Source organism: Orbicella faveolata, unplaced genomic scaffold, assembly GCF_042242905.1.
Source record: "Orbicella faveolata isolate gen_17 unplaced genomic scaffold, um_ofav_v1 contig_26, whole genome shotgun sequence".
NCBI classification, from domain to species: Eukaryota; Metazoa; Cnidaria; class Anthozoa; order Scleractinia; family Merulinidae; genus Orbicella; species Orbicella faveolata.
Genome location: NW_028301554.1, coordinates 18,887,501 through 18,911,751, shown reverse-complemented (window position 1 = coordinate 18,911,751; position 24,251 = coordinate 18,887,501). Strand labels below are relative to the sequence as shown.

Sequence of the window (24,251 nt, the reverse complement as noted above, 5' to 3'; positions counted from 1 at the left end):
GAATTATCTCTTTCATAACAAAACTCAAAACACGGAAGCAACTCCGGGTATATAGCATTTTTACGAGACGCTCCTATAGCACAACATCTCGGTAGCGTGAGCGAGTAGTACACATCACATCGGTTGTTACAAAACACTAAGCAGCTAAAGCTTAGCCTTTTACTGAACCTCAAGTGCAACTTAAAAGAGTCAAAGTTAAAATGGACGAAGAATTTCGTTGTGATTCCTGGTTGAGCCTTCTGGAAGATATTTTACAACGAGGTATGACTACAAATACGCTTAACATTCTAAATGTATCTGTTTTTTCCGTGTTTAAATTGCCAACGACCGGTTTCTGGAAAGCAGCAGGTCACGCTGTTTAGCATTTCTGTGGCACATTATCTGGCATCGAAAACCAATATGATTTAAACGATAGGGAACGACAGAGAAAAATAAAGAAAATCAAGCAGAAAGGCTAATGTTCAAAACTGAGTAAGATTTAAACTGATCAAAAAAGCTAACACAACTACGTGAGACGTGTTCTAAGGCGGCAAATATAAGTTTGGGTCATTTTACCTAGATTCTCGGGAATCCTCTGTGTTTATTTTGGCTCAGTAAGGTTTTATCATTGACTGATGTAATCTGTACGACGATATTGAACCGATAATTTAATTTGCAAAACTGTACAAGAGTTATGGTAACCTTTCAATATCGCGCTGAGAAACGTTGCCAATAGCAACGCACTTTTTGTTTAGCCAGTTGAGTGATTCCACGATTTTCCGTCTTACGGTGTATTTCTCTTTGCATAAATATATTTTGACGCAATGTTAATAGTTATGCTTTCGATTCCGGGTCGCCTTTTTGGGCCATTTCTGGTGTGAATTAATTTCTTTTTCGGATTTCTGAGAAAACTGATAACTTACACTGCCAATCAATTCTGTTGAGAAAAATTGCTATTGGCCAAAGCGCCATAACCTCGCAGAGTAGCTATCAGACGATATACCTCTGTCTGGTTGTCAACCCACTTCCTGAGCAGACAGAAAAAACTAGAGTGGTTGTTTAAGGAAATGAGCAGTAGAAAAGGTTTCAGGCTAGAATATTACAAGGAAGTTTTCTTACAAACTCACGTACAGTGGCGAACTTTCCATACAATAATATAATAATAATGCAGGACGTGATTGGCCTAGCTTGGTTGGAAAAATTGAATTAATTTAATAATTACAGGAGTGACCGCGACACTGATACCTAGTCTATTTCCAGAAAGACTGTTTGGATTAGTGCACTGATTTTGAAAGTAAACTGCTTACAATAAATTAGACCGTGGATACTCATACTTCTAATGGATCAGCCAATCGGACGAGATTATCGAAAACTTCCGAAAACGGCTTTGGACCTCCAGAGGGGATGACTGTCGAGTATTTCCAAAGAGATTTTTTGACGCTAAAAAAGGCTTGGGGCTCCAGGAATGTTCTTGAGGATTCCTTCATGTCCTCCCTCGCACTGTTAGCGGATGTAACCTACCTGAGCACGTCGTTTAAGCTAGGGGTCAACCCTAACACTCTCTCTACAAATAGATAGTTTTAAAAATGTTCTTCCGTTACTCTGCTTCTCCTGTTGAGCACGTGCACTCATTTCATTGATCGGCCCGACAATTTATACGTCTTTTCAGTCTAGCCCACGTTACCGATATCATGAATATTTTCACCAATCATGCCAGTGATTCTGGACGCCAACTTTTATTTCTCGCCGCGTGGTGTCCTCGCGGAAGGATGGCGTGTGCCACACGCGATGCACAATTTGTTCCAAAAATACGAAAATTGATATGTATCATTTCAACAAGCCTATTCATCAAGACGCTTCTTTTTTACGATCTCTGTCCCCAATTATGGCTTCTGTTATTATCCACAACCGCGTGGGTTTGCCCAGCTGTCAACATGGCTCGGCCAGTATAAAGATGAGTAGCCTGTGAAAGGGCCTAGAAGGAATTGGCTGAGAGTGAAGTGGCCGAGGGAGAATGGGGTGGGGTTTAAGGCGTCTCCCCGTCTCGCTCCCCTCCCCTCCTCCCCCTTTTCTCCTGGTTCTTCTCTTCGAGCCATCCTCGACTAGAGAGCCTGTTCAAGATATACAGATTCTAAGAAACCAACTATCTTGTGCGGTGCGATCTCCGCAAATCAAAAGAGCTAAACAAAACAGAGGATCTGCTCGCAGTCAATAATTTAATACCTTTTATTTCACTCTTACTTTAGAACCTGAGTGGAACAGTGACTATTCAAAAGATTTTCCAAGCTTTCCATTGAAGAAACCAAAACTTGAAGTGGATCGGGACGAGGTGCTGGATAGGCCTCTGTACATCAAGCAAGACTCAGAAGATTTCTCGTTCCCTAACAAGGTGAAATGTTCCATGCCATGCATCATCACACAGCCAAAAGTTAAAGTTCATTTTCTGGGCTTAAAAAAGGTGAGTATCAACGAGGTAAAATTCAAAGACCCTTATGCTCCTTCTGGTATCGGTAGAATACCTATCTAAAACTGACGTAACCTGATCATGATCCGATAAACAAAGGGCTCGACCCATCTTCACTTTGCAACCCCGCCCACCTCTTGGGCATCTGGATCTAGATCGATCTGCCAACACTATTTAAGGTGACAGAGGTCCTCACCGCAAGTTTTTGTGAGTAGTAATCATTAAACCTAGCAAGCACAAAAGGGTGTTTATAGACCCATTGGAAAACCATTGTTTAACCCTTGCCTTGAATTTCTCTCCGTAGGAGTATGAAAAAGTACAGAGTCGAGTAAACCGTCAGTCAAGGCAAAGACTAGCCGAAGGGAAGGTTCGAATGGTGGTGACAGCAGACGCACAGATCGCAAAAATTGAAGTTCTCGTAGAGCGAGCGCCGATGGCAGCTGCTCTCAGTGGTGACGTCACGGGTAGAGTGCCACTGAAGGTTAAAATGGGGGCGCAAGTTGGTAACAAGGTAAGAATAATAGAGCGGTGCTTGATAGGACGAAATTGTTGCGCCACTATACACATTCGCATCTCACCTACAAAATGTTCCAAATGAATTTTTATTCCGTCATTTTTTCTAACATCACCTCCTCTGATGACCACGTAGCCCCAACCTTGTTCCCAGGGCCTTTTTTCTTACAAAATGGCGGGGAAAAAGAAAAGCCCTGGGAATGAGAATGGACGCTGCCCACTTCCACAATCGCCCCACCCCGCCTCTAAAAGTACTCCAAGAAGCTTCTAATACCAGAACTATTATTAGTTCAATTAATCGTCGAGCGATCGATCACTGATTTCTTAAAATAAAGAAACGTAGGCTAATAGAATATATTTTTTTAATTTTTGAACTTCAGATTTGAAAAAATGTAAAACGCCATTAACTTGAATTTCTTTTCGTTGTTGTCAGCAATACCTGTCTGTGGATCTCGATTCAGTTTACATGTCTGATAAAGGCACGCCAGTTTACAAGCTTTCAACCGTGGACGCCGACAGACGAAACAGGTTTCGCTTGGTAGTCAGCTTGCTGTTCATTGATGGAGATCGCAGTCAGTCGTTTGCAAGTCCAACGTTTCTGTTGCGAAGCCGAAGACCAGAGAGAAAAAAATCATATTAGTTCTCCCGACGACCCATGGAGAGAATCACAAAAGTTACACGTGTCAGTAGTGACACCTTGTGTTCCAGTTCCCCCGTTGACTGAGCGCGCCTCAAGCAAGACGAACGGAATCTGGGACAAATCACGTGTTCCGAATTACATCATAAGTTCCAGACCTCTTTATGTAACGCAGAAGACAATGATCGAGAAACAGATTCTTATTTTTTTCTTAATCCTGCTACACAACCCTATCTAAAATTAACTTCATTTTCAAGTTACAGCATGCCGTGGGGAGGATCTGGGGCGAACCGCGTGTTCACGAAGACACCGGGGATCCCTGAGCTCTCAACGGGCAGTGCCATTTACAACTACCGTTGGACATAGTAAAGGAAGTAGGCTACTATTGCCTTGAAACAAAGGCTTAGGAGGTAGTTGTGTTTAAGCCCGGGCCAAATGGAAACGAAAGTCGACAGGAGAAAAAATTCTCGGTATCGTTCGACCTGAAACTCATATCTATATCCTGACGATTCTTATATACTCCCATCAAATTTGAACTTGATCAAATCTTCTCGAGACTCGTCGAACCCTCTCTCGATTGACCCACGTTCACTGTAAGTTTCTGAAAACTCTTCAACGTGGATCTCTGAGTATTTTTAAGTCGTTCTTGTTTGGTCCGGACTTAACAATTTCGTTAGTAATTTAATTTGCTACAAACAGTTGCTGAGGTGGTCCGTGCCAATAAAAATAAATTTTAAAATGAATTTCGTTGAAATATTTAAGTTCAACAGGGAAACCGTGTTTGCAAAAGCAGTAAGCAATTTTTTTTTGTCCGAGTTTTACCAGTTTCTATTTAAGTAATCCTTGAAGTATTCAGATCGAAAATTGTGTGAAATAATGTGTAAGTGCAGTATAGAAAAATTTCAATTCAGCAGTATCTCTTTATCTCAGTTTTAGTTATTTCTTAGCCTGTCTGCAGATGTTTGATTTTCCTTTCAACGTCCCAAAAGCGAATTAAGGTCTTTTTCGACTGGATAAGAAGGAAGTTCTGCAGGCAGGCTGCTGGTCTCTTTATTGTTACCGCAGGCTCAAAACGAAGACGAAGAAGTACCTCGGGTTACTATCTGAATAAAATGCATGAGTCTTTTTGTGTTCCTTTTTCCAGTTTTTATTACCAATGCTACAGACATCGTCTAAATCCATCAGTTAACATTAAATAAGGCTCAGGTATTCGATATTTAAAATGAATTTTGTATTTTAAACTCGGGACTGAAGTTAGTTACTATGTGCTGCAAAGAATTTATAAATGCTATTTAATTCGATATTTCAAATTGTAAAATTTTTAAAATTTCCCTGTTTGTATTATTATAACTCTGTTTTAAAGTGTCACGTCTATTTATGAAAATTGACAATCAACGTCAAAAATAAACGTTCAGAGTTTCAGAAAACAGTGACTAGTAGCTTTCACGCACCGAGTTTACAGAGAAATTTTGAACCATTCGTACAAAGATCGAGTTACCAAACCAACCCTGGCTGAGTTCAGTCCTCTCATATCCTAGCAATTTCTTGTTCTTGTGAACGCTAAGTGTCAACTGTCACTCGCCTAGTTTAAAGAGAAATTTGAACCATTCGTACAAGGATCGAATTACCAAACCCACCCTGGCTGAGTTCAGTCCTCTCATATCTTAGCAATTTCTTGTTCCTTTGAACGCTAAGTTTCAACTTTTACTCGCTTAGTTTAAAGAGAAATTTGAACCATTCGTACAAGGATTGAATTTCCAAACCTACCCTGAATGAGTTGACGGCTCTATCATCGAAATTTCCCGTTCTTGTGAACGCTACGTTTCAACCATAGTTGAAGCAGAGTTTCTCATACACCTCAGCTGGATTGGGTTACCATTGGAAGACCTCCATGACTCTGTTTCACTGGAGTGAGACCTCAATCCTCTTCTAATAGAACAAATCGCTTCCTTAAAATCTTGTTTGAAAAATGTGTACAAGATTGGGTCTACCAACGGGCTTGAAAATCTGCAAAACATAAAGGCCGTGTCGACCCAGTGGGGAATTGCAGCGAACATTTGCCCTCCACCCAAGTCAATTGACAAAGATATAAGAAAGTAAGGAAACCATCCTATGATGTAAAACCCTATCATTGATACATAGATCAGAGTTGCTCGTTTCTCCTTGAGTTTGTGCCTTTTTTGTATGGAATATGACACAAAAAGCATTGTTTGCTTTTCAATTTCTTTGGTGTGCCTTCGCAAAACACAGAAAACTTTGGCGTAAGCGACTATGATGATTAACAGAGGAACACAAACGAATCCAAAGATGCACACAATGTCGTAAATGATCTCCGTTTGCGACCGAGACACGTCATCTTTGACATCGACCCACGAGAGCTGAATGAGTGAGGCGCATGACGGAATAAACCAAACTGCTGACACGATGATAACGTATTTCTTCAAGCTGAGGAAGTCATTTGGCCTCACATGGCGTACGATAACGACGTATCGTTCCACAGCAATGACCAATAAGTGTAGAATAGCTGAGATGGACAGCATTCTGCTCATAAGATCCATACTAAGGCACCGCCACCCAACGTGCTTGTATTCCGCCTCCAGCACCGAGCATGCAAAGACCAATGGGATCGCGCACGATCCTGACAAAAAATCTAAGCAGGCGAGACTCGTCAGGCAAATATTGGCTGGCGAACGAAGTACTTTCTTCTTCCAAACCAGAAATACCACGAAGCAGTTAACAATGACAATAGAAACTGCCATTAAGACTAAAAAGAAAATCGCAGCCATGTTAAGGTGTCCTGATGCATTTCTGTTGTCTCCAGAGGATGTATTTGTTACTGCAGTCGGTGAGCAGTTTCGCTGCAACGCCATTCTAGTGGTATCTTTTGTCTTGAATTCCACTTTTTAAACCTTCGTCCGAGTGCAAAGAAGAATATAAAAAAAAGCTTTTAGTAACACACAGAGTTTAAATTAAACACAGTGAATGATCGATGGCACTCAAGTGTTAGGTCCGACAAAACATTGCACACAATCATGATCACATCACCCACGGAGAGGTCATTTAGTAAGGCCCCGTCCACAGTACACCGGAGGAATTTAAAAACGGAGGTTTCACTCTGAAAACATATCAATTGTTTTCCGTCCACACTACGCCGGAGGAATTAAGAAACGTAACAAACACCGGTCATTTTGGATTTGTGTTTGAGGAAACTCAGTCAGGGAAATCAAATGATTATCGTGACTAAATCGTTTTCGAAAAGTTCCGTTTTCAAAATGTTTTCCGTCCCACGAAAACGAAATGCTGGCGTTTTCAAATTCCTCCGGTTTGAAGTGCGTTTTCGAAAAACTCCGTTTTCGTGCCGGATTAGTGTGGACGGTAGGCCTAATCGTAGAACTAAAACTGCGTTTTCAAATTCCTCCGGCGTAGTGTGGACGCTGCCTAAGATGAGACGGGGTTGTCGCCAAGGTAAGCTTTGCCGCCTAACACACCCCTAAAATTTAAACATGAATACAGATTTACAACATGTTAACACGAAGATCACGGAACATTGAACCAACCTCAAATGAAAGAACACAGGAACAGAGCCAATAGCCGGCTTAATCTGGATATCATAATGTCCTGACTCTGCGGGTTAAAATATAGTTAAAACAGTTGTGCAAACGTTATTCGAATACGCTTTTGTTCTTTGTTCGAATCACTTGCACCAGCTGGAGCTTGTGGGATCAGCTTTTCAAGGTTCAAAGATTTCGTTGCCGAGGTGACTCAAAATACATGTATATGTTTATGAAATATGTTCAAGGAGTTCTCTTTACCAGTAATTGTGTGGTCACAATCGCTGCATGTTCCACTGCCCTGTGATTTTCATGTGTATAGAAGACTGAATAATATTTTTCTATTTTTCTTTTATAGTGTTAGTTGGGCGATAGTAATTATATATTGAGGAAAATTGCTCAATTGTAGTCTCGTTAATTAAAATGCACAGAAGACGCAGAAAAGAATTAATGAGAAAGTTTATCATGGAAAGAATGGCAGTATTGTCAATCAGTTCTGGTGTTTGCTTGTGGAAAAGGAAGTATCATTCAAACTAACAATATGTACACAAGAGACTTTGTCGTTGCTAAAGTGAGCCATAAGAGTTTCTATCTCCCTTGTTCCACTTTCTATAAAAGCGCAACTTAATGAGAGTTGAGTCAAAATTGAAACACATGAAGGCAAACCGATAATAAAAAATTCTGACCCCTATTGTTAATGAACAATGCCGTAAATAAAGTGCTATTTGCTGCGTTTTCTCTTAGAGAAGCCAAAAAGAGCCGACAGTGACACCTTTAATTTTAACAAGGTAATCAAGGCGGGCGTCGTTTTTAATAACTGCCATTTTCATAGATATTTTTCATTAGGCGGACATTTCTAGCTAAAAGCAAAACTGCTGGAGACGACTGTCAGGGGACTCTGAATAATTGAAACGGCTTGCAAACTCTGCAGCAGAAAGACTCAATTCTTCCGCCATTTTGAAAGGATGCAAACAAAGTGTGAAATAAAGTGTTGTTTGCCAAGGATACGACACATCATCAGAACTTTCCTTTTTGTTTATCATTTGGCAAAACGTAAATATAATACTTACATTTCGCCGATAAAAGTAAAATATAAGACTTTAAGGTAAAAAGCTGTTAAAATTATGAGTCTAAACGTTTTCGATCTGTTTGAACATCATCGGAGTGATTTGCAAATATAAAACTTTAAGGTAAAAAGCTGTTAAAATTATGAGTCTAAACGTTTTCGATCTGTTTGAACATCATCAGAGTGCTCTGATGATGATCAAACTGATCGAAAACGTTTAGACTCATAATTTTAACAGCTTTTTACCTTAAAGTTTTATATTTGCAAATATAATAATAAAAGAGGTACGCATGATGTCTCTTGTGTATCCTCACTTTGTATTGTTACGCACTTGATCGCAGTTTGCATAGTTGAATGAGAAGGAGAAACTCGCCGCCGCCAATTTTATATATGTACTTTTCTAGAATTCGTTTTTGCTGTCTACCTCGGTTTCCATGCCATTTGCGTAATCCTATATGGAGAGGTACGTAAATTGATATTTCACTTTTAAAAAATAATACCCTGTAGTGATTTTCACGGTGTAACGTTTAAGTTGTCATGACTAAGTTCTTGATAGACTTTACCATTAGTGAATTATGAATTGCTTTTTACCCCACAGACTGTAAGTGCAATTATTTCATTTTACTCATTAGTTTCCAGCATACTTTTTGCACTTTGATATTATTGCTTATTTGCATTACAGTTTAACACAGTAAATTTACTGTTGTTGTTTGCTACAGGACTTAAAATGCCAACATAAGGTCCGGTTGGAGTTAACCTACAACTGACAAATTACCCAGAAGTTTGTATCGGTGACCAATCCCTCGATCATTACAAACAAACGGCCTTCATTTCAACTGAAACCTATAAAAAAAAGCTTTTCTACAATTTGAATGAACTATAACTAAATACGCAACTGGCATACAGTTGTTACTGAAGACCAAAAGTTAACAACTGGCAAATTAATTGTCTTCTCTTTTTCTCACTGATGGTGGTATTAGGGCCTACTACGGAAAGACGCTTAAAATTTCTTTGAAAACTACCCCGGGAAAAACTGATCGAAAAACCACTATAAAGATCGCTCAAAACCAAAAAACCACCGAACATAAAGACTAACTACCAATTTACAAGCTTGATACAGCAGCGAAAGATGGTGTACTTTTCTTTTTCTGAGGGATCAAAACATTTTCATTTGAAACAAATCATTCCCTAGGAAGTAGGAAAGCGAATATAACCAAACTGATTTCTTTACCAACAACTGAACACCGAATGCTAGAGAAGGAAAAACCCTCCAAAAAAACCCTGCAAAAAAAAAACCGGAAAACCGATCTCACAACAACAACAAAAAAATCACCAAAAACTTACAACCGAAAACCCCAAAGACCCCTCTTAAGACAAGGTCAACAAAGGTTTAATTACTAACAACTAGCTACAACTGAAATATTTTCAATATGCTTGCTAAAAAAGGAAAAATTGTTGATTTTTTTCACCCAGCAAATCTTTTAAGTGACTAACCATTAGAAGTACTGTTTCACCACTGACCAATGGGAAACTACTAAGTTATAATGATACCTCCCCGTGCGAGCGTTCTCTCTCATGAGTCGAGTTCAAAGCGACCTGTGTACTACATAAACATCATGCTAAATGACATATTATGAGATTTCATTGATAAATTGACTCATTTTCTATATCGATTCTATAGTTTCTTTTAACAGCAGACTCCCCAGAACTCAGTGATTTGCGCCGGATTTTAAAGTACGTACATTGTGTATTTTGCAGGTTCATCATTTCAGTGATAGTCGACAGTTCTCTGTTATAATGGCCTACGAAGGAGGTGCTTGAATACAAATGTGACACTGTACCCCAAATAAACCGCAAAAGTGTCAAATCTAAAATGTTAAATAATTCGTAAGTATCAATATATTTCAACAAGTCTTGCTGTATTTTTGCGGGATAACAGGGCAAATAAAGGCAAAAATAACGGAGAAAAATGATCAGCGAATCTAAACAATAAGGCATTTAAAGAGATTATTTGACAAGCAGTGTTTTTCGTTCCCACAACGTAGAGTTACTGTATTTCGCGTTTCGTGTCGTCAGTAAAATAAATGAGAGGATTCATACAAATATCGTGAGATTTTGGGCCTCATTTTGTACTAGCACTGTACTCTGTCATTTAAGTGGACAATAAATTATGAATTGCCCTAAAATCTAGCGTTTATACAGGACAGACCTCCTCTAAGTTAGTATTTACAAATTAAATGTAATCAAACCCCTTTCCAAAACATTAATATTTCTCAGGCTTGTCATTCTGCGAATAAAAGATCTGGTCGATTGCTTGAGATCAATTCCCGTAACGTAATTAAACTTTGAACTAAAAAATAGGCTAAAGGAGAAGCGAAAGTCGCAATCATTTAACGGGATCTAAAAAGAAACAACATAAGGAGATAAACATTATAAATTAGCTGTCTTTTTCGAATGAGACATGTTTTTTTAAATTTTTTCTTTTTTAAATAAACTCGCGATTCTTGAATAATGCAGCTAGGAAGTTTTCATTTAAAAAAATTGTTTTTAAAGGTTGTAAAAAGAAGTGAAATCAAACGGCCCGAAATAAAATAACAAAAAACTCTACCGGCATAAGCAATGTGAACACTTCGGATTCGTTCTAAACAAGTCACATCTTGTTTCATTGTTGCCTATTTAAACAATTTCCAAAAAACGAAATTACCAAATAACATTTAGTGCCTCGTACAAACCAAAGTTCGATTTACCTTAGCACTGTGCTCCGCGATGGCAATTTGTCTGCTGTTGTTCGTTCACTGCTCGGGTTTAAAGACCCTTTGGTTTGCCCAAGCAGCTAAGGGAAATGAAATCGGAACCAAACCGCAGGTGTAGTGTGTTCTGATGACAAGTTCACGACAGTGAAGTAGAACTATATCAAAAAGCCTTTTACCGGATATTCAAAGCTGTTGATTATATCGATTGTTAACTGAACGAAATGTCTACAATTGAAAAATCCCCATTGAACTGCCTTCTCTGTGGGCCTCCGATCTCGCGAATGGAAATTTGGGACTAAAATAACATGAACAAACCATGAAAAGGCAGAACAGCGAGCGAACAGCTTGTCGCGATGGAACCATTGATTTCCCTGGTGATAAAGTGCACCGATAGGTTGAGATTGTAATTAAATAGCAATTCGATGTTGTCTTTGTTCTTCGTTGTTGGTTCTTGTACAAGCAGGTGTCAGCTAACAAAAGGGAAAGAAAACACATTGGCTAAAACACCAGAAAGTTTGTTGCGACAAAATGCCAAGAATGAAGTACGTAGACTTAGCTAAAAACCGCAAGACTGGTGACAATGAATAAACCTGGCCACCACATCGAACGAGTGTTCTTTCCATGTATATTGAACGAGTTGAATGTAATTATCTCGAAGGTTTCTAAGCGAGAAATCACTCGAGTCTATCTTAGCATCCTGGTCAACGAATGAATTACTCGTCTGAGAAATATAGATCATCTGCGGTATTTAAGTATTTCAAAAAGATTTACAGACAAACAAAACAACAATCATACGAAGTCATCAAGAGGAGAGTGGGTACCACAACTGCCTTTTACCCCTCGCTGCGCTTCAAACTGGCAAGAATTCTGCACCGATTACGTAACGTTCTCTGTTCGAATTTCTAGTTATATTGCCAACAAAATTACACAGCGTGAAATAAAACAGGTATTTTCGGGGAAGGTTCGAAAAGTTGTACAGTATTACAAGGGTGAAAGTGGATTACTGTTCATTAAATTGGACTTAGTGACAGCTGTAAACAAATCAAATTGCTATCCTGGTAAAATTTTGAATCTTTCAGCTATTGTGGGATTCTTAATCCGAAAACGTTACAAAGAGATGAGCAATTGATTTTGGACCTTACGTCTAAAATGAAGTAAGAAATATGATATGAAAATGCATTTCCTTACAAAAACTGAATAAGGGGAAGCGGTTCGGGCGGAACATTTCCAACGAGAGTACCCCAGGGGGAAAACGAAACGAAGTGTTGAACCATCTGAAAGATGTACCGCGCCGACAGCAATGGACGCCCAGAATTAAATTTAGGAGCGTGATGAGTTTTATACATCCATTCAAGGAGGATAACGTCGAAGAACCGAATTTATGTAAACCAAATTTCACGTTTGATAGCCATTCGCCGACACAAATCAATAATTTTGTTAGTTTTAACCGCTAGTGAATGAAAACTATTTTTTAACGTCGATAAAATTGTAGCTAAATATTGTTCAATAAAGCAAAGTTGACTTCTAAATATCGACGCTCAAACTGATTGAGTTTTCAGGACAAACCGTCTGATACAAACGTCACTCCATTTTATAACATTTCAAATTGTAGAATCACCGTTCCTTATAAAATTGAGTTAGTTAAAACGTTATTCAAGTAAATAAAAATTAAACTTACCTTCGGTGTTTTACGGTGGCTTTTACAGATAAGCAGACGAAGAAGGTTGAATGCATTATGAAGCTTCACTAATTGTTATTTAAATAGAAGTCGCTGATTGCGGCAAGAGTATAATTGAAAACCTTTTAACCTGCATTCTTATCACCAGATTTTATTTTTCCACAATCACTTTTTAAAATCTGATGTATTATGCATGGCCAAAGCTATTGCTTAGATCTTTAATTAACAATTTTTAGTCTTTCCTAGCCTTTCAAAACACATTAGGAATTAAAGTAGTTTAAATCTGAGCGACACTAGAGGATATTGCGTAGGGGAAGAACAATGGGTAAGTTCGAAAAGGGTGGTATATATTTGGGTGCATTTTGTGACAAGATGAAATATTCAAATTCGGCTAGCAGAAGTGAAAACTATTTCATTCTTTACGAACGAAATGTTTTTTTTTCTCTTACATGTTGATCAGGCACATGTTCTAATCTTATTCCAAGCCGCCTCACTTAAAATTTATATCACAAATCCCGTTCTTGCAAGTATTCACTTTGTCAATTTATTTCCCACACAGTTTGCGCAATTTAATAAAACCACGAAATGGCAAGACATCCTCAGACTATGTCTTGGTGATATCGCAAAAACGCAGTTTATCTTAAAATCCGACCAGGCAAGGTTCCGTTTTTGATGAAGTGTGTGCTGTTTTAACGTCTTTGATTATTTATCAACGCTCAAGCATTCTGTCATTATACTTTTTTGAATCACGCAATGTTCCTTCACGTTTTCACGAATCGTGCTGTAAAAAAAAAGAAGTAATAAAATGTACAGTGCTAGTTGACTCTACAAAACGTTGTAAAGTTTATTATCAAACATTTTCCTTTCTCAAAATCTTGACTTGACCTTGGTAGACGTTCTCGCATGGTCACCACAAACCTGTTAAACCAGTTTTCCTGAGTACATTTTCGCTCGTTTCGCGCGCTATCTATACTCTAAAGAGTGGAATATTAAATGGTTGGAGCTTTCAGTTTGACAACGATTGAATAAGCCCGCGGGAGGACGCCTCATTTTCCTTCCGGACGTTTCCGATGCAATATAAAAGATAATGAAACGTCTGTAGGCTACACGGCAAGTCAAGTTCATTTGAACACAGTCTTTTACCTCTGTTTCAAACCGAGGGTTAGAGCAAACTTACTGGGTTGAGTTGATATGCGCATCCACAGAAATAATGTCTTTGACGACCAAGGTTCAATCTCGTAGCTCCAGTCTTCGTTCCTTACTCGACCGCTGTTCAAAGGGAACGAAGACCTGGGTAAGATGGACCAAGGTTCTTCTTTTTCGCAAAGTCTCTTATACTACGAAAATTTAACACTCTCGTTTGGCTACGTTGAATTCAACTGTTGCAGTGGATCCCAAATCTCAAAAATCGTGACGAGCTTTAAAAACGGACGTCAACATAACTGCAGTAACTAACACTAACCAGGAATAGTTTTAATTCAGATCTCCTGTGACATAACCTTTCCTTCGAAGATGAAAGTAACGGAAACAATTCTTCGGATTTTCATTGTAACGGACGGACTGACTGACTAACTGTGGACTGTCTGACAGAGTGGCTGATTTGTGACTGTGAATGACAGACGGACGGTCGGACTCATTGACTGAATGACTGACTGACAAGCAGATGGACGGACGGACGGACCGACCGACTGACTAAGTGACGTACGGACGGACTCATTGACTGAATGTCTGACTGACAGATGGACGGACTGACTGATTGATTAACTAAGTGACGGAAGGACGGACGGACTCATTGACTGAATGACTGACTGACTGACTGACAGTTGGACGGACGGACGGACCGACCGACCGATTGACCCACTAATTGACGGACAAACGTACGGACAGTCCGACGGACTGATGGACGAACTGCAGACCAACAGATGGAGAGACTGAATGGTTTGCACACAATATTGCCATTTTTAAGTTGCACTGTTTGTCTCGCCCTGAAATTTTGTAGGCAACAGCACGCGCGGCAGTTCCAGAGAAGAATGATGTCAGGAGTAGAATCAGAACTGGACACACGTCACAACTTTGTTGAGGGAATGTTGCATCAATGACCACACTTAAAGAGGGTAAGGTAACAATGCATGAACGATTACTCTAACGAGTAAACTATCTCACAAAGTATATTAATACAGCATACACCACAATGCCTTACACAAGTTAAAAAGAATACAAGTCATTTAAAAACACTGAGGCACTCTTGGTTACAGTGTGTAACATTTCTGGACGGACAAGTTATTCTTACTGGTATTTGTGCCTGAATAAATATATCTTATATTTTGAGTTATACCACTGTAACCCTTTAAAGTTTTTTACCGAATATTTTCATACATTGAGCATTGCTCTGCTATCCAAGAACCTCGTTAACAACTAGTGAGGCCCTGTTAGGGGTAAATTTCGACAAGCGACATGGCCTTGAAACGGCGACATGAGAGCTATGAATTGGCGACGAACGACAGACTACTCCAGCGAAATAGGGAAAGAGACACCAATGGCAAGATAGACCGACAACGAATTTCGGAACTGAGAATGCAGTGATTGTTTTAAACGTCTGAGTCGAAGTGAGGACGCATTTCCAGACGGTGTTTTCCTCTCTCACGCGTGATGTCGACGGGTCGTGAAACTCACGCTTTCTTATATATGCTAGCACGTCCACGTCGAACAAATCGAGTCCGTCATTGCTGAGTATTTTTTCTCTGTCTCAGCTGAGTGAGCAAAGCCCTAAAACGCATAAAAACACGCTTGAGGAAAAAGGAAAGAGATCTTTGACCGTCCGCTTCATATTTTTATTAGTGGGTCACCAGTGAAAGAATATAAAGCTGTATTATCAACAAATGGCATTATAGAAGGAAAAGAGAGCCAGGGGAAAGCTGCCAAGGTCTTCTCGTCTTCAGCAGAAGATAAGGGTTACGCTAAATTCAAAGGAAGATTATAGATAATAGAGATTATCTGATTGAGGCCGTTGAGATTTTGAATTAAAGAACGGTTGTTAAACATAAACATGGTAAAAATAGTCATAGGTTCGATTGTACTTTAGGTCCAAATACTGACTGGAAAAAAATTGCAATTCCAAGCGTCTAAATTTCAAAATTTCCCGGGGGGAGCATGCCCCCATATCCCCTAGGAGGGTAGCAACTTCAGCGCTCGAAAGCATGCCCAAGCCCTTAGAAAGCATGCCCCCAACATGCCCCCCAACATGCCCCCCAGCATGCCCCCAGCCCCTTAGAAAATTTTGACAATTGAAGTAGCTAAGAAGTCTTTTCCTTAATTCTGAGTCGAAATGTGATGCTTTAAAAGTAACCATAAAGTAATCATTAAACCCACTGACCGGAGAAATGCTGGCTCTGCATAAGAATTCCTACTGCTGAAAAGTGTTCGAAGCAAGTGCAAAGAATACAAGGAGTTAATTATATCCAGAGATACCAGGAGCCATAATCGGGGACTCCGTCCCCGTTTATGGCTCCTGGAGATACTTAATTATATGTGTTATGCGTGTAGCTTCATTTTAATCGAACAAGGTCAAAGTTTCCCGACACAACTCCTCTGGGACGAAATTCCGACAGGCGACATAGGAATCTTGCGAAATACCGACATGGCTGGTGGCGAATTTCAGACAGGGGACATGGGTACCCCCCCTAACAGGGCCTCACTAGTTAAACGGCGATAAATTAAGTTTCAACCACACTATACAATTCTTGTGACATTTCAATGCCACTATGCTTTTCCCTGAATACAAATATGTGCAGTATTAGAACAACGGTGTACCAGAGCATCGGTAGAATAAATTTCCCGCAACGAAACTAAGTTATTTCTCATCTCCAGCTGAGAATTGTCATTTCTTTTACAAACCTATAAGACTTTCTAAAAGTCCTCTCCATCAATGTACGCCACATCTAAAACAACCCTCTCCAACCCGTACGTATTATTGTGTCCCGGGGGGATTCCCACATGAAAATGTCGGGATCCTTGTCGGAGAATTTGAATGAAACCCCTAAAGGAGACCAATCTGGGTGTGGCTCAAGCCTTATTTGACCCCTAAAAGATTCCACTTAGTACGGAATAGGCTTGATTACCGGCCACTATTCAGGAAAGGAGCCCATGCTAGTAGACCTGACTAAAAAATCGAGCCTAAAAACAGAAATAAGAGCGTTTTTTCAATATGCTATCTCCTAAAGCGCACCCTAAAAGATACTTTGACAGCTACAAATAGCGGCGTTTCATCTTGAACACCCTAAGTGAGACCAGAATCCTTGATTTACACCCCTAAGTGAGACAATGAGCATCCCCGACCAATTCATTTGGGGGTTCCCCTCGGGCACTGTGTACCCTGACTTTCAAGTTGGACAACAATTTTACAACTATAAGTTATGGTTCCACAAGTCAAAGTAGCATGTCGATGTTACTGTTTGGGAGGCTTGGAAGGGTATATACAGAACAAACTCAGTTGAATAAGACCCAGTAGTACTCCACTGGCATTGGGCACCTGCCAAGCAAAACAACAACCAGTTTATACTCGCTAAACAGGTCACAATAGACCGATTTCGATATATTAAATTCAGCCTAAAACAATAAACCTTAGGACGAGGCCCTGGGAAATAACTACAGAGCTTGTGGGGTTTATTTCCCAGAGCCTCTTGCTAACGTCTATCGTGTTAGGCTGAATTTTAATGTATCGAAATTGTTCTATTCGACTAACACAAACATCACTGGAGCCATAGTCAGTGGAGGGAACACTAACTATGGTGGAACTGTGTGAATGCTTGCTTTTATGCTTGTTTCTTCTCGTGCTCAATAATCTTTCACTAAATCATCGGCTGAACAATTTGATACATGCTGCATGTAAATAAAATGTGCTGTAGATGTGCCAAACCAATTTGATAGTTGCAATGTTTAACTCTAACTCTAATACTACATGTAAACAGGATTGGAGCAGCCTGACTGACAGTTTTTGTAATTTAGGGGATTCAACCAAACACCCTGAACCCCTTCTAGATCCGCCCCAGGATATACCTCAAATAGAAAACAAATTGAAAGTACATGTAAGACATACAGTTATGAAACCGTATGGAATTTTTACCTGGATGTTTACATCTTCAACAGCTGTTCCATAACAGAGCCATAGAAAAGACACAACAACCATCATGAAGGAAAATAAAAAAGGCATTGATTCAGTGCTCTTGGTTCTCACAACTTCAGCCTGCAAAAATAATGTGATGTTTATATTATGTAGATTTAAACACAATGGATGTTATGTAACCTCAGCTGAGATGGTCTCGTTTCATTATAATCCATTATTTTGTTTCTTTTCCTTTGGTTGGTGGTTGGTTTCTTCCTTTGGTCACTCACTTTCAAGCTCATTCATTCATTTGGCTGTTGATATCTGCTCAAATCATTTTTTTAAATTCAATTGGTAATTATTATACTGTAACGTGTAGTTGTGGAGGATGAAAATAATATTTGTTGGCATTGGTTGGAGTTGTTCATTGACATTTTCACAGCTTTTTACTTTGTCTGGGGAGCTCTTTAGGCAAATGTTTTCCAATCAAAATTTTATTAGAATCCCTATTCCTATAATTCATAGTTATTACATCTTCATGGGCATCTCTGGCCCTGCTACTGGGTTTCCTGATACTGCCACAGTAAATACAGTTAAAACCTGCATACATAAGAACCTAGTGACTTAAGAACCTACAGGCTGAAAACACCCAAAAATATATGAACCTGTTCAGCCTGGCAAAGGAAAATAGGTTCTTATACAAAAAAAAGTCACTCTAATTTCTGGATTTTAATTGCATGAGAAACTTCTGACAGAAAGTTGTTGTGTACTGTCATTTCTTTGAGTTACAATATTTTCACTAGAAATAATAATGATAATGATAATGATAATGATAATGATAATGATAATGATAATAATAAAACAAAAACAAAAAAAGAAAATTTACTGATAGATAGTAGATTCTCACTAGAAATATGTTTTCCATAAAGCTACAGTACAATACAGACAATTTAATATCTAAATATCTTATGAAATAAAATATAGAAATGTATTGATTTAGCTCTGAAAAATAAGAACCTAATCAGCCCGAATTGTGAAAAACTAACCCAAAATAGAAGAACCTGTTCAGCCTGACCTCAAAAATTCTAGGTTCTTATACACGGGTTTTCAGTGGGAGGCGTGGTGGCCTTGTGGTTAGTGCACTCATCTCCGGATCGAGCAGTCCGGGTTGGAGCCCTGGCCAGGGACATTGTGTTGTGTTTTTGGGCAAGACACTTTACTCTCACAGTGCCTCTCTCCACCCAGGTGTATAAATGGGTACCGGCGAACTTAATACTGGGGGTAACCCTGCGATGGACTAGCATCCCATCCAGGGGGTAGTAGAAATACTCCTAGTCGCTTCATGCTACAGAAACCGGGATAAGCTCCGGCCTGATGGGCCACTTGGCTCGCATGCAGACTTTTATACACGGGTTTTTACTGTATGGCACAGGAATTTTGTGCTCTTCCTTTGTCTTAGACGCCCTTCTATGACTGTGCCATACTGTACCACAGTACAATAGTGTTCTAAAGAACCAATGTACGTACCACTGCTGCCAATGGTGAAGCTTGCATTACAACAGTGAAGAATACACATGCAAATCCAAGGTTTGCAAGCCTCTGATCTTCATCTGTTACATAATGCATTAAGTAAAGATACAGAGCCACTGATACAATTGCTCCATACAGTACACTTTTAACTTCATTACCCTTTAAAGACAAAATAAAACATTAAATTAAAGAATGTAACGGAAGATTAATTGTACAACCACCCAGACTACTCCAATATTAACTGAATCTACAATCATATGACATCATTGAGCTGTAGCACCAGCATACTAAAGAATATAGAGCTTGTGGTACAAAAAAGAAGAACAAGAAGAAGAGCCACATGACTCAAACATAAGAGTCACATGACTCTGATGCTTGTTTCCTATTTAGCTATCTCAATAATCAAGTGTATGTTGTGTTGTCAGTGATACCTCCCAACTCAAATTTTTTCCAACTGGAGGAGACCGTGTCACATGTCATGGGTCAAAACTTGGTAACTTCCTATGGCAAACAAAACTCATTAACTCCCTAGGGAAACAAGAACTTGAACTTTCAACTCGCATGTGATCAGGTCATGCACCTTGAAACCATGGCAAATTTGTGTGGCAGCCAGCGTCAAAAAAATTTTGTTTTCGCAGTTTTTTCTATTTTTGAGTTGGGAGGTACAGGTATGACAAAACACTTGATGACTGGCCCCACAGGAAACAGTGAGTTTTCTTTCCCTTGACCCTCTATGTTCCCCTTGGCTATGCCTCTGCAGACATTGGGGTCTTGGGGAAACAAAACTCACTGTTCCCTTGGGGCCAGTCATTAAGTGCTCATTGTTTACCAGATGTTACTAAATGAATGCAGATACCTTATGTTTACAATAAAAGAAGAAACATAGAATGTAAAGAACTTGTAATAACATTCCCGTTAAATTGACTGGGACTATAGTTGCATCATCTTTAAGGATACCATAACTGGCCCACATCATGCAACTGAAAGACAAAAATAAACATTATATTTCATTAAACTACAAACACCTCACCAAACAAGAGCTGTTAGAGTATTGTATTCTCTACAAACAACTGTGAACTTCAGGTGATTCCACCAAGGAGGTTTGAAAGGATAAGTGTCAGTAATCACAGGTGTTGACACCTTTCAAAATGTTTGTTTTTTTTTTTATGGTACTCTGTACGTACACAGTCAAACCTCCAGTTGCGACCACCTCTCGTAAGCGATCACCTCTCCTCAGCAACAAATTTGTCTAAATATCAGAAGTTTCCAAGTCAAATCACTATATTTGGAACCTCTTGTAAGCGACCCCAACCACTTTAAGAGCTAAAAGTTTGAAATTTTCTATTGTAGTTTTTAACCTCTTGTAAGGGACCACTTGGATAATAAGGTGTTGTAACATTATTGCATTCCTGGATAGTACAAGAGATGGAAATTTCTCTATGGGAAGTACCACATTTTTTCTCAAAATAATTTGCAGTTACCATATGCTGATAAGGCAAAATTTTGACCAAATATGATCTAAGCTCTCTTAAGCAACCAACTCCTGTAAGCAGCCACTGAGGCTTGACATTTTAGGTGGTCGCTTACGGAAGGTTTGACTATATTTATATTTCATTGTCTGGTATAAACCAAGCTTTTCCCTGTAGACCACTGAGTCCCCACAGAACCACAAAGTACTTTAAAGCAACTTACTTGAGAAAAGTGGTGACAAAAGGCAAGAGAGGGACATTTTCAGTGCTTCCACTCCTGACCATCATTTTACAACTGATTCTAAGCAAGAAAATATCACCATCTTGTTAATTCTCAGCTCTGTGCCTCCTTGAAAAGATTTAAATAGGGACTTGCCAGAATGAGGAATTCAACATGTACTTAACTACTTGTACATGTAACATTAATGAAAAGCAAACTGCATATGCAACCTCATTCCCAGGGTCTATCTTTTTCTTGTCCCTTGCGGCATCCCCTGGGATCCTAGGAATGAGGTTGACTGCATATGTTGACTGCATGATTGTCAAAGGTAGCCAGCTACTGGAAAAAATCACTATCTACTCTATGATCTCAGCAGGCTACTCTGCTGAGTTATTTGTCCAACATTTAATTTTCTTTAAAGAAGATGGCCAAATCAGACATGTCATGTTAACTGACACTTATAAGCTCTGAGCTTACACAACTTCACAAGGACTTTTAGATGGGCATATAAATGGAGGGGCTTACATACAAGAAGGCTTATAACCAGAATAAAAAAATTGTTTTGAAATGAACTATAGCTGTATTGATCAAAAAAGGCTTTTTTAATTAAACTTTAAAACATCCTAATAAAATAACTGAACAACCATGCTAGAGTTGGGGTGGTATCCGGCCATCTAAGTGGAGGGGGTGTGTGTGTGTGGGGAGGGGGGGGGGTGGCTTATAACCGGATGTAGTTTTTGGTTTACAGGTAGATTGGCCTACATGTATAACTGGGAGGGTTAATAAGTGGTGGGTGCTGACTTATAGGCAGTTTATGGTCTTACAACAAATAAAGCAGCCTACTGGAAAACTTTATGACACCCTAAGCTTGTGACCGTAGAACTCATATTACCCATAGGAACCAGTGATAAAGCTGAAAAATGCAAATGTTAAACAAAGCCTGGGGCTAATGCAATAGATGACAAATAAAAAATGCAGAAAGAGTGATGATTTTCACAATATTTGACACTTCTAATGTAATTATTATGAATTTTAGTAGCTAGAGAGACTCGTAAGTTTCTTATAAGAATCAAGATCGAGGAAAACAAGTGTATAATACCCTTTATAACATGTGCATTTTAAAAGGCCTCATTTTCACCTTGATGCCATTTTTAATGCATAATTTCTTATGCTGAAGGTTACAGTATTTTACCGAAACATCCAAATCAACCCGTTTTTAGTCAGTGAGAGCAAACATTTTAATATTTTTATCATGCCTGACTATCACTACAGTATTTTTAAAACGTACAGGTATGTCAAATTCTGATTTTTTTAATACTTGTACCTGTAGTTGAAATTATCTCTCTGTTACAAGACCCAATTGTGTGGTTTGAGAAAATATCCATACCCACCCGCCCCCCAGGCAGACCTGTTATTTAACAAATGCCCTACCCTGGAGCAGGAAAAGTTGTCAAATGAGTGCCATATGCCTGGAGGAATAGACCCTATTCATAAATAGCTGCCAATTTAAAATGCTCTTGTATGTATTTGAATTATCCCAACTAACCTTGTTTGAAAGTAAAAATTCTTTTGAATTATCAACTCAAAAACGAGGTTAGTTGGGCTAATTTTAATACTTCCAAAAGAATTTTTAATTGGCAGCCATTTATGAATAGGGTCTGTGTGACAGAACCATTATTAAATTAGAATATATATAGAAACTAAAAATTCATGTCACTCGTACATGTATACAGTTTTTGCGCTTTCATGCCGTTTGAGCTTGTCTACTGCGTAATACCAGTATCTAATTGGATGGATTCATATTCCATTTTCAAACCGTATTATAGCTCAAGAAAAATGCAGGCTTACTGAATATTTCTAAAAGGCGTCGCTTGCAACTCTCCGTTGGTCTCTTGATAGATTTTCCAACATATTTACCTTGATAAAAGCATGGATAGTAAAGAAACTGATAGACGCTTATTGCAAATGTGTGTATAGTCTCTCACAGCATGTCAATCTTGCATGGAACAGACACTTCTGAATGTGAAAGGCAAGCTAATTATTCACAACTAGCATGTATTTATTACTGTAAGACGTCTACTTACATGCCAGAAAGGAAAAGACCAATTGTCGCAATTGTGGCCGCCCACGAGAGAAGGAAAACCGTCGACGACATGTTGAATACCATGAGTTTTACTACAGAAGTGGCGAATACATTCAACCACGTAGCAGGATTACCTTCCGCGTAGGTTTCTAATCATATGAGCCCACACTCTTGGGGAATGCGGCATATTACAATTCCCCGGTAAACACTTGGTATATGATAGCCGTATTTTGGTGGGGCTTGCGGGAGAGGACGAGCGCTTATCAGTCCGGAATATCCCAATTTTTACTGTAATTTCAGAGCTGAACAAAGAGTCTTCAGCAATCTAATTGGTTGAGCGATTCCTTATATTTAAAAATGTATCGCCGGAGGCGAAGTGAACATTGGCCAATATTCACCTCGACTTCTTTTCGGTGAATATTCACCATTTGTAATGTTCACTGAGCGTGAGGCGAATAATTGTTTTAGTATAATTTCAACAGACAAAGAGGACTACAGAATAACAGACAAAAACATAAAAACACAGATGTAATTGTTCGTTTGCATACACGTATGCAGCAATGAGCTTACATGTACATCGATTGTGAATCGATTTACTCATCGAGTTTGGCAGTAAAACAAACAAGAGAAGCACTACGAAAAATAAATTCATCCGGTACCTTTGCTTTATCTTTGTTGACTTCATTCACAGTCGTCATCATAGTCCAAAAATGTGTAGCTTTAGCTTTATGAAAAAGAAATTTCGGTCAATCGATCTGGCCTGCTAGCGATAGGTCAACGTGACCACAGCGTTTACTGTTACGTAATCAGCTTGTGTAGTTCGATTCATTCTGTCACCTTTCAGGCATAGTCATAATGTAGAGTGTTTGATAATTAGCATGCATCGTCCCGCAAGCCCAAATACATGCAGAGACGCTTCTGGAACTTTCTATTATTTACATAAGCATAAAAACTTGTAGGTTTAGCTCGAGATTTCATTCATTGTCAGTGTGTGTGTAAGCAATAAAACTTTTGCCATCCGGAGTAGTTAACATGAAGTGAAGTGAAAGACTTTATTTAATGAGGGTGACCCGTGACAGTAACTTAAGTTACTGATAAACTTGGGGCCCTCAGCTTAAAATAATCAGAATGCTAAAAATATATTATTTACAATAAAATGCTAAAATACGATATTATTTACAATAAAATACTTAATTAAGTTACTATT

The 24,251-nt window shown here is 39.0% G+C and overlaps 4 protein-coding genes and 1 long non-coding RNA gene across 7 annotated transcripts in view; 3 read left to right on the top strand and 2 right to left on the bottom strand.

The window, feature by feature from the left end:
• The first annotated feature begins 48 nt into the window (after window positions 1–48).
• On the top strand, window positions 49–5,020 carry LOC110042123 (uncharacterized). Its single transcript, XM_020747465.2, has 4 exons — window positions 49–261; window positions 2,226–2,437; window positions 2,748–2,954; window positions 3,390–5,020. Exons 1-4 carry the CDS (start codon window positions 201–203, stop codon window positions 3,594–3,596), a joined length of 687 nt encoding a protein of 228 aa, XP_020603124.1. The 5' UTR covers window positions 49–200; the 3' UTR covers window positions 3,597–5,020.
• Window positions 4,717–14,627, bottom strand: LOC110042122 (histamine H2 receptor-like). 2 transcript variants are annotated; one of them, XM_089295220.1, is made up of 4 exons: window positions 12,642–14,627; window positions 10,958–11,433; window positions 7,151–7,217; window positions 4,717–6,502 (listed from the first exon to the last, which is right to left on the bottom strand). In XM_089295220.1, the coding sequence occupies exon 4, from the start codon at window positions 6,461–6,463 to the stop codon at window positions 5,411–5,413; it is 1,053 nt and encodes a 350-aa protein (XP_089151346.1). In that variant the 5' UTR covers window positions 6,464–6,502; window positions 7,151–7,217; window positions 10,958–11,433; window positions 12,642–14,627; the 3' UTR covers window positions 4,717–5,410. The 2 variants fall into 2 exon arrangements, with proteins under 2 accessions (XP_089151346.1, XP_020603123.2); XM_020747464.2 differs by lacking the exon at window positions 12,642–14,627 and having other exon boundaries at window positions 10,958–12,632.
• LOC149108423 (uncharacterized) lies at window positions 12,911–15,423 on the top strand. Its single transcript, XR_016208913.1, has 2 exons — window positions 12,911–12,966; window positions 14,641–15,423. It is a non-coding gene; the product is annotated as an uncharacterized LOC149108423 (long non-coding RNA).
• LOC110042149 (sugar transporter SWEET1-like) lies at window positions 14,757–23,840 on the bottom strand. Of its 2 annotated transcripts, none has more exons than XM_089295223.1 (6): window positions 23,704–23,840; window positions 20,965–21,042; window positions 20,129–20,252; window positions 19,270–19,431; window positions 17,764–17,883; window positions 14,757–17,169 (listed from the first exon to the last, which is right to left on the bottom strand). In XM_089295223.1, the coding sequence occupies exons 1-6, from the start codon at window positions 23,727–23,729 to the stop codon at window positions 17,086–17,088; spliced, it is 594 nt and encodes a 197-aa protein (XP_089151349.1). In that variant the 5' UTR covers window positions 23,730–23,840; the 3' UTR covers window positions 14,757–17,085. The 2 variants fall into 2 exon arrangements, with proteins under 2 accessions (XP_089151349.1, XP_020603157.1); XM_020747498.2 differs by lacking the exon at window positions 23,704–23,840 and adding an exon at window positions 23,046–23,216.
• A 243-nt stretch (window positions 23,841–24,083) lies between these two features.
• The window catches only part of LOC149108422 (uncharacterized), a 1,387-nt gene continuing 1,219 nt past the window's right edge, over window positions 24,084–24,251 (top strand). Inside the window, exon 1 of the mRNA XM_089295221.1 lies at window positions 24,084–24,251. This exon is cut by the window's right edge and continues 1,219 nt beyond it. The gene's annotated coding sequence lies outside the window, so the exon portion shown is untranslated.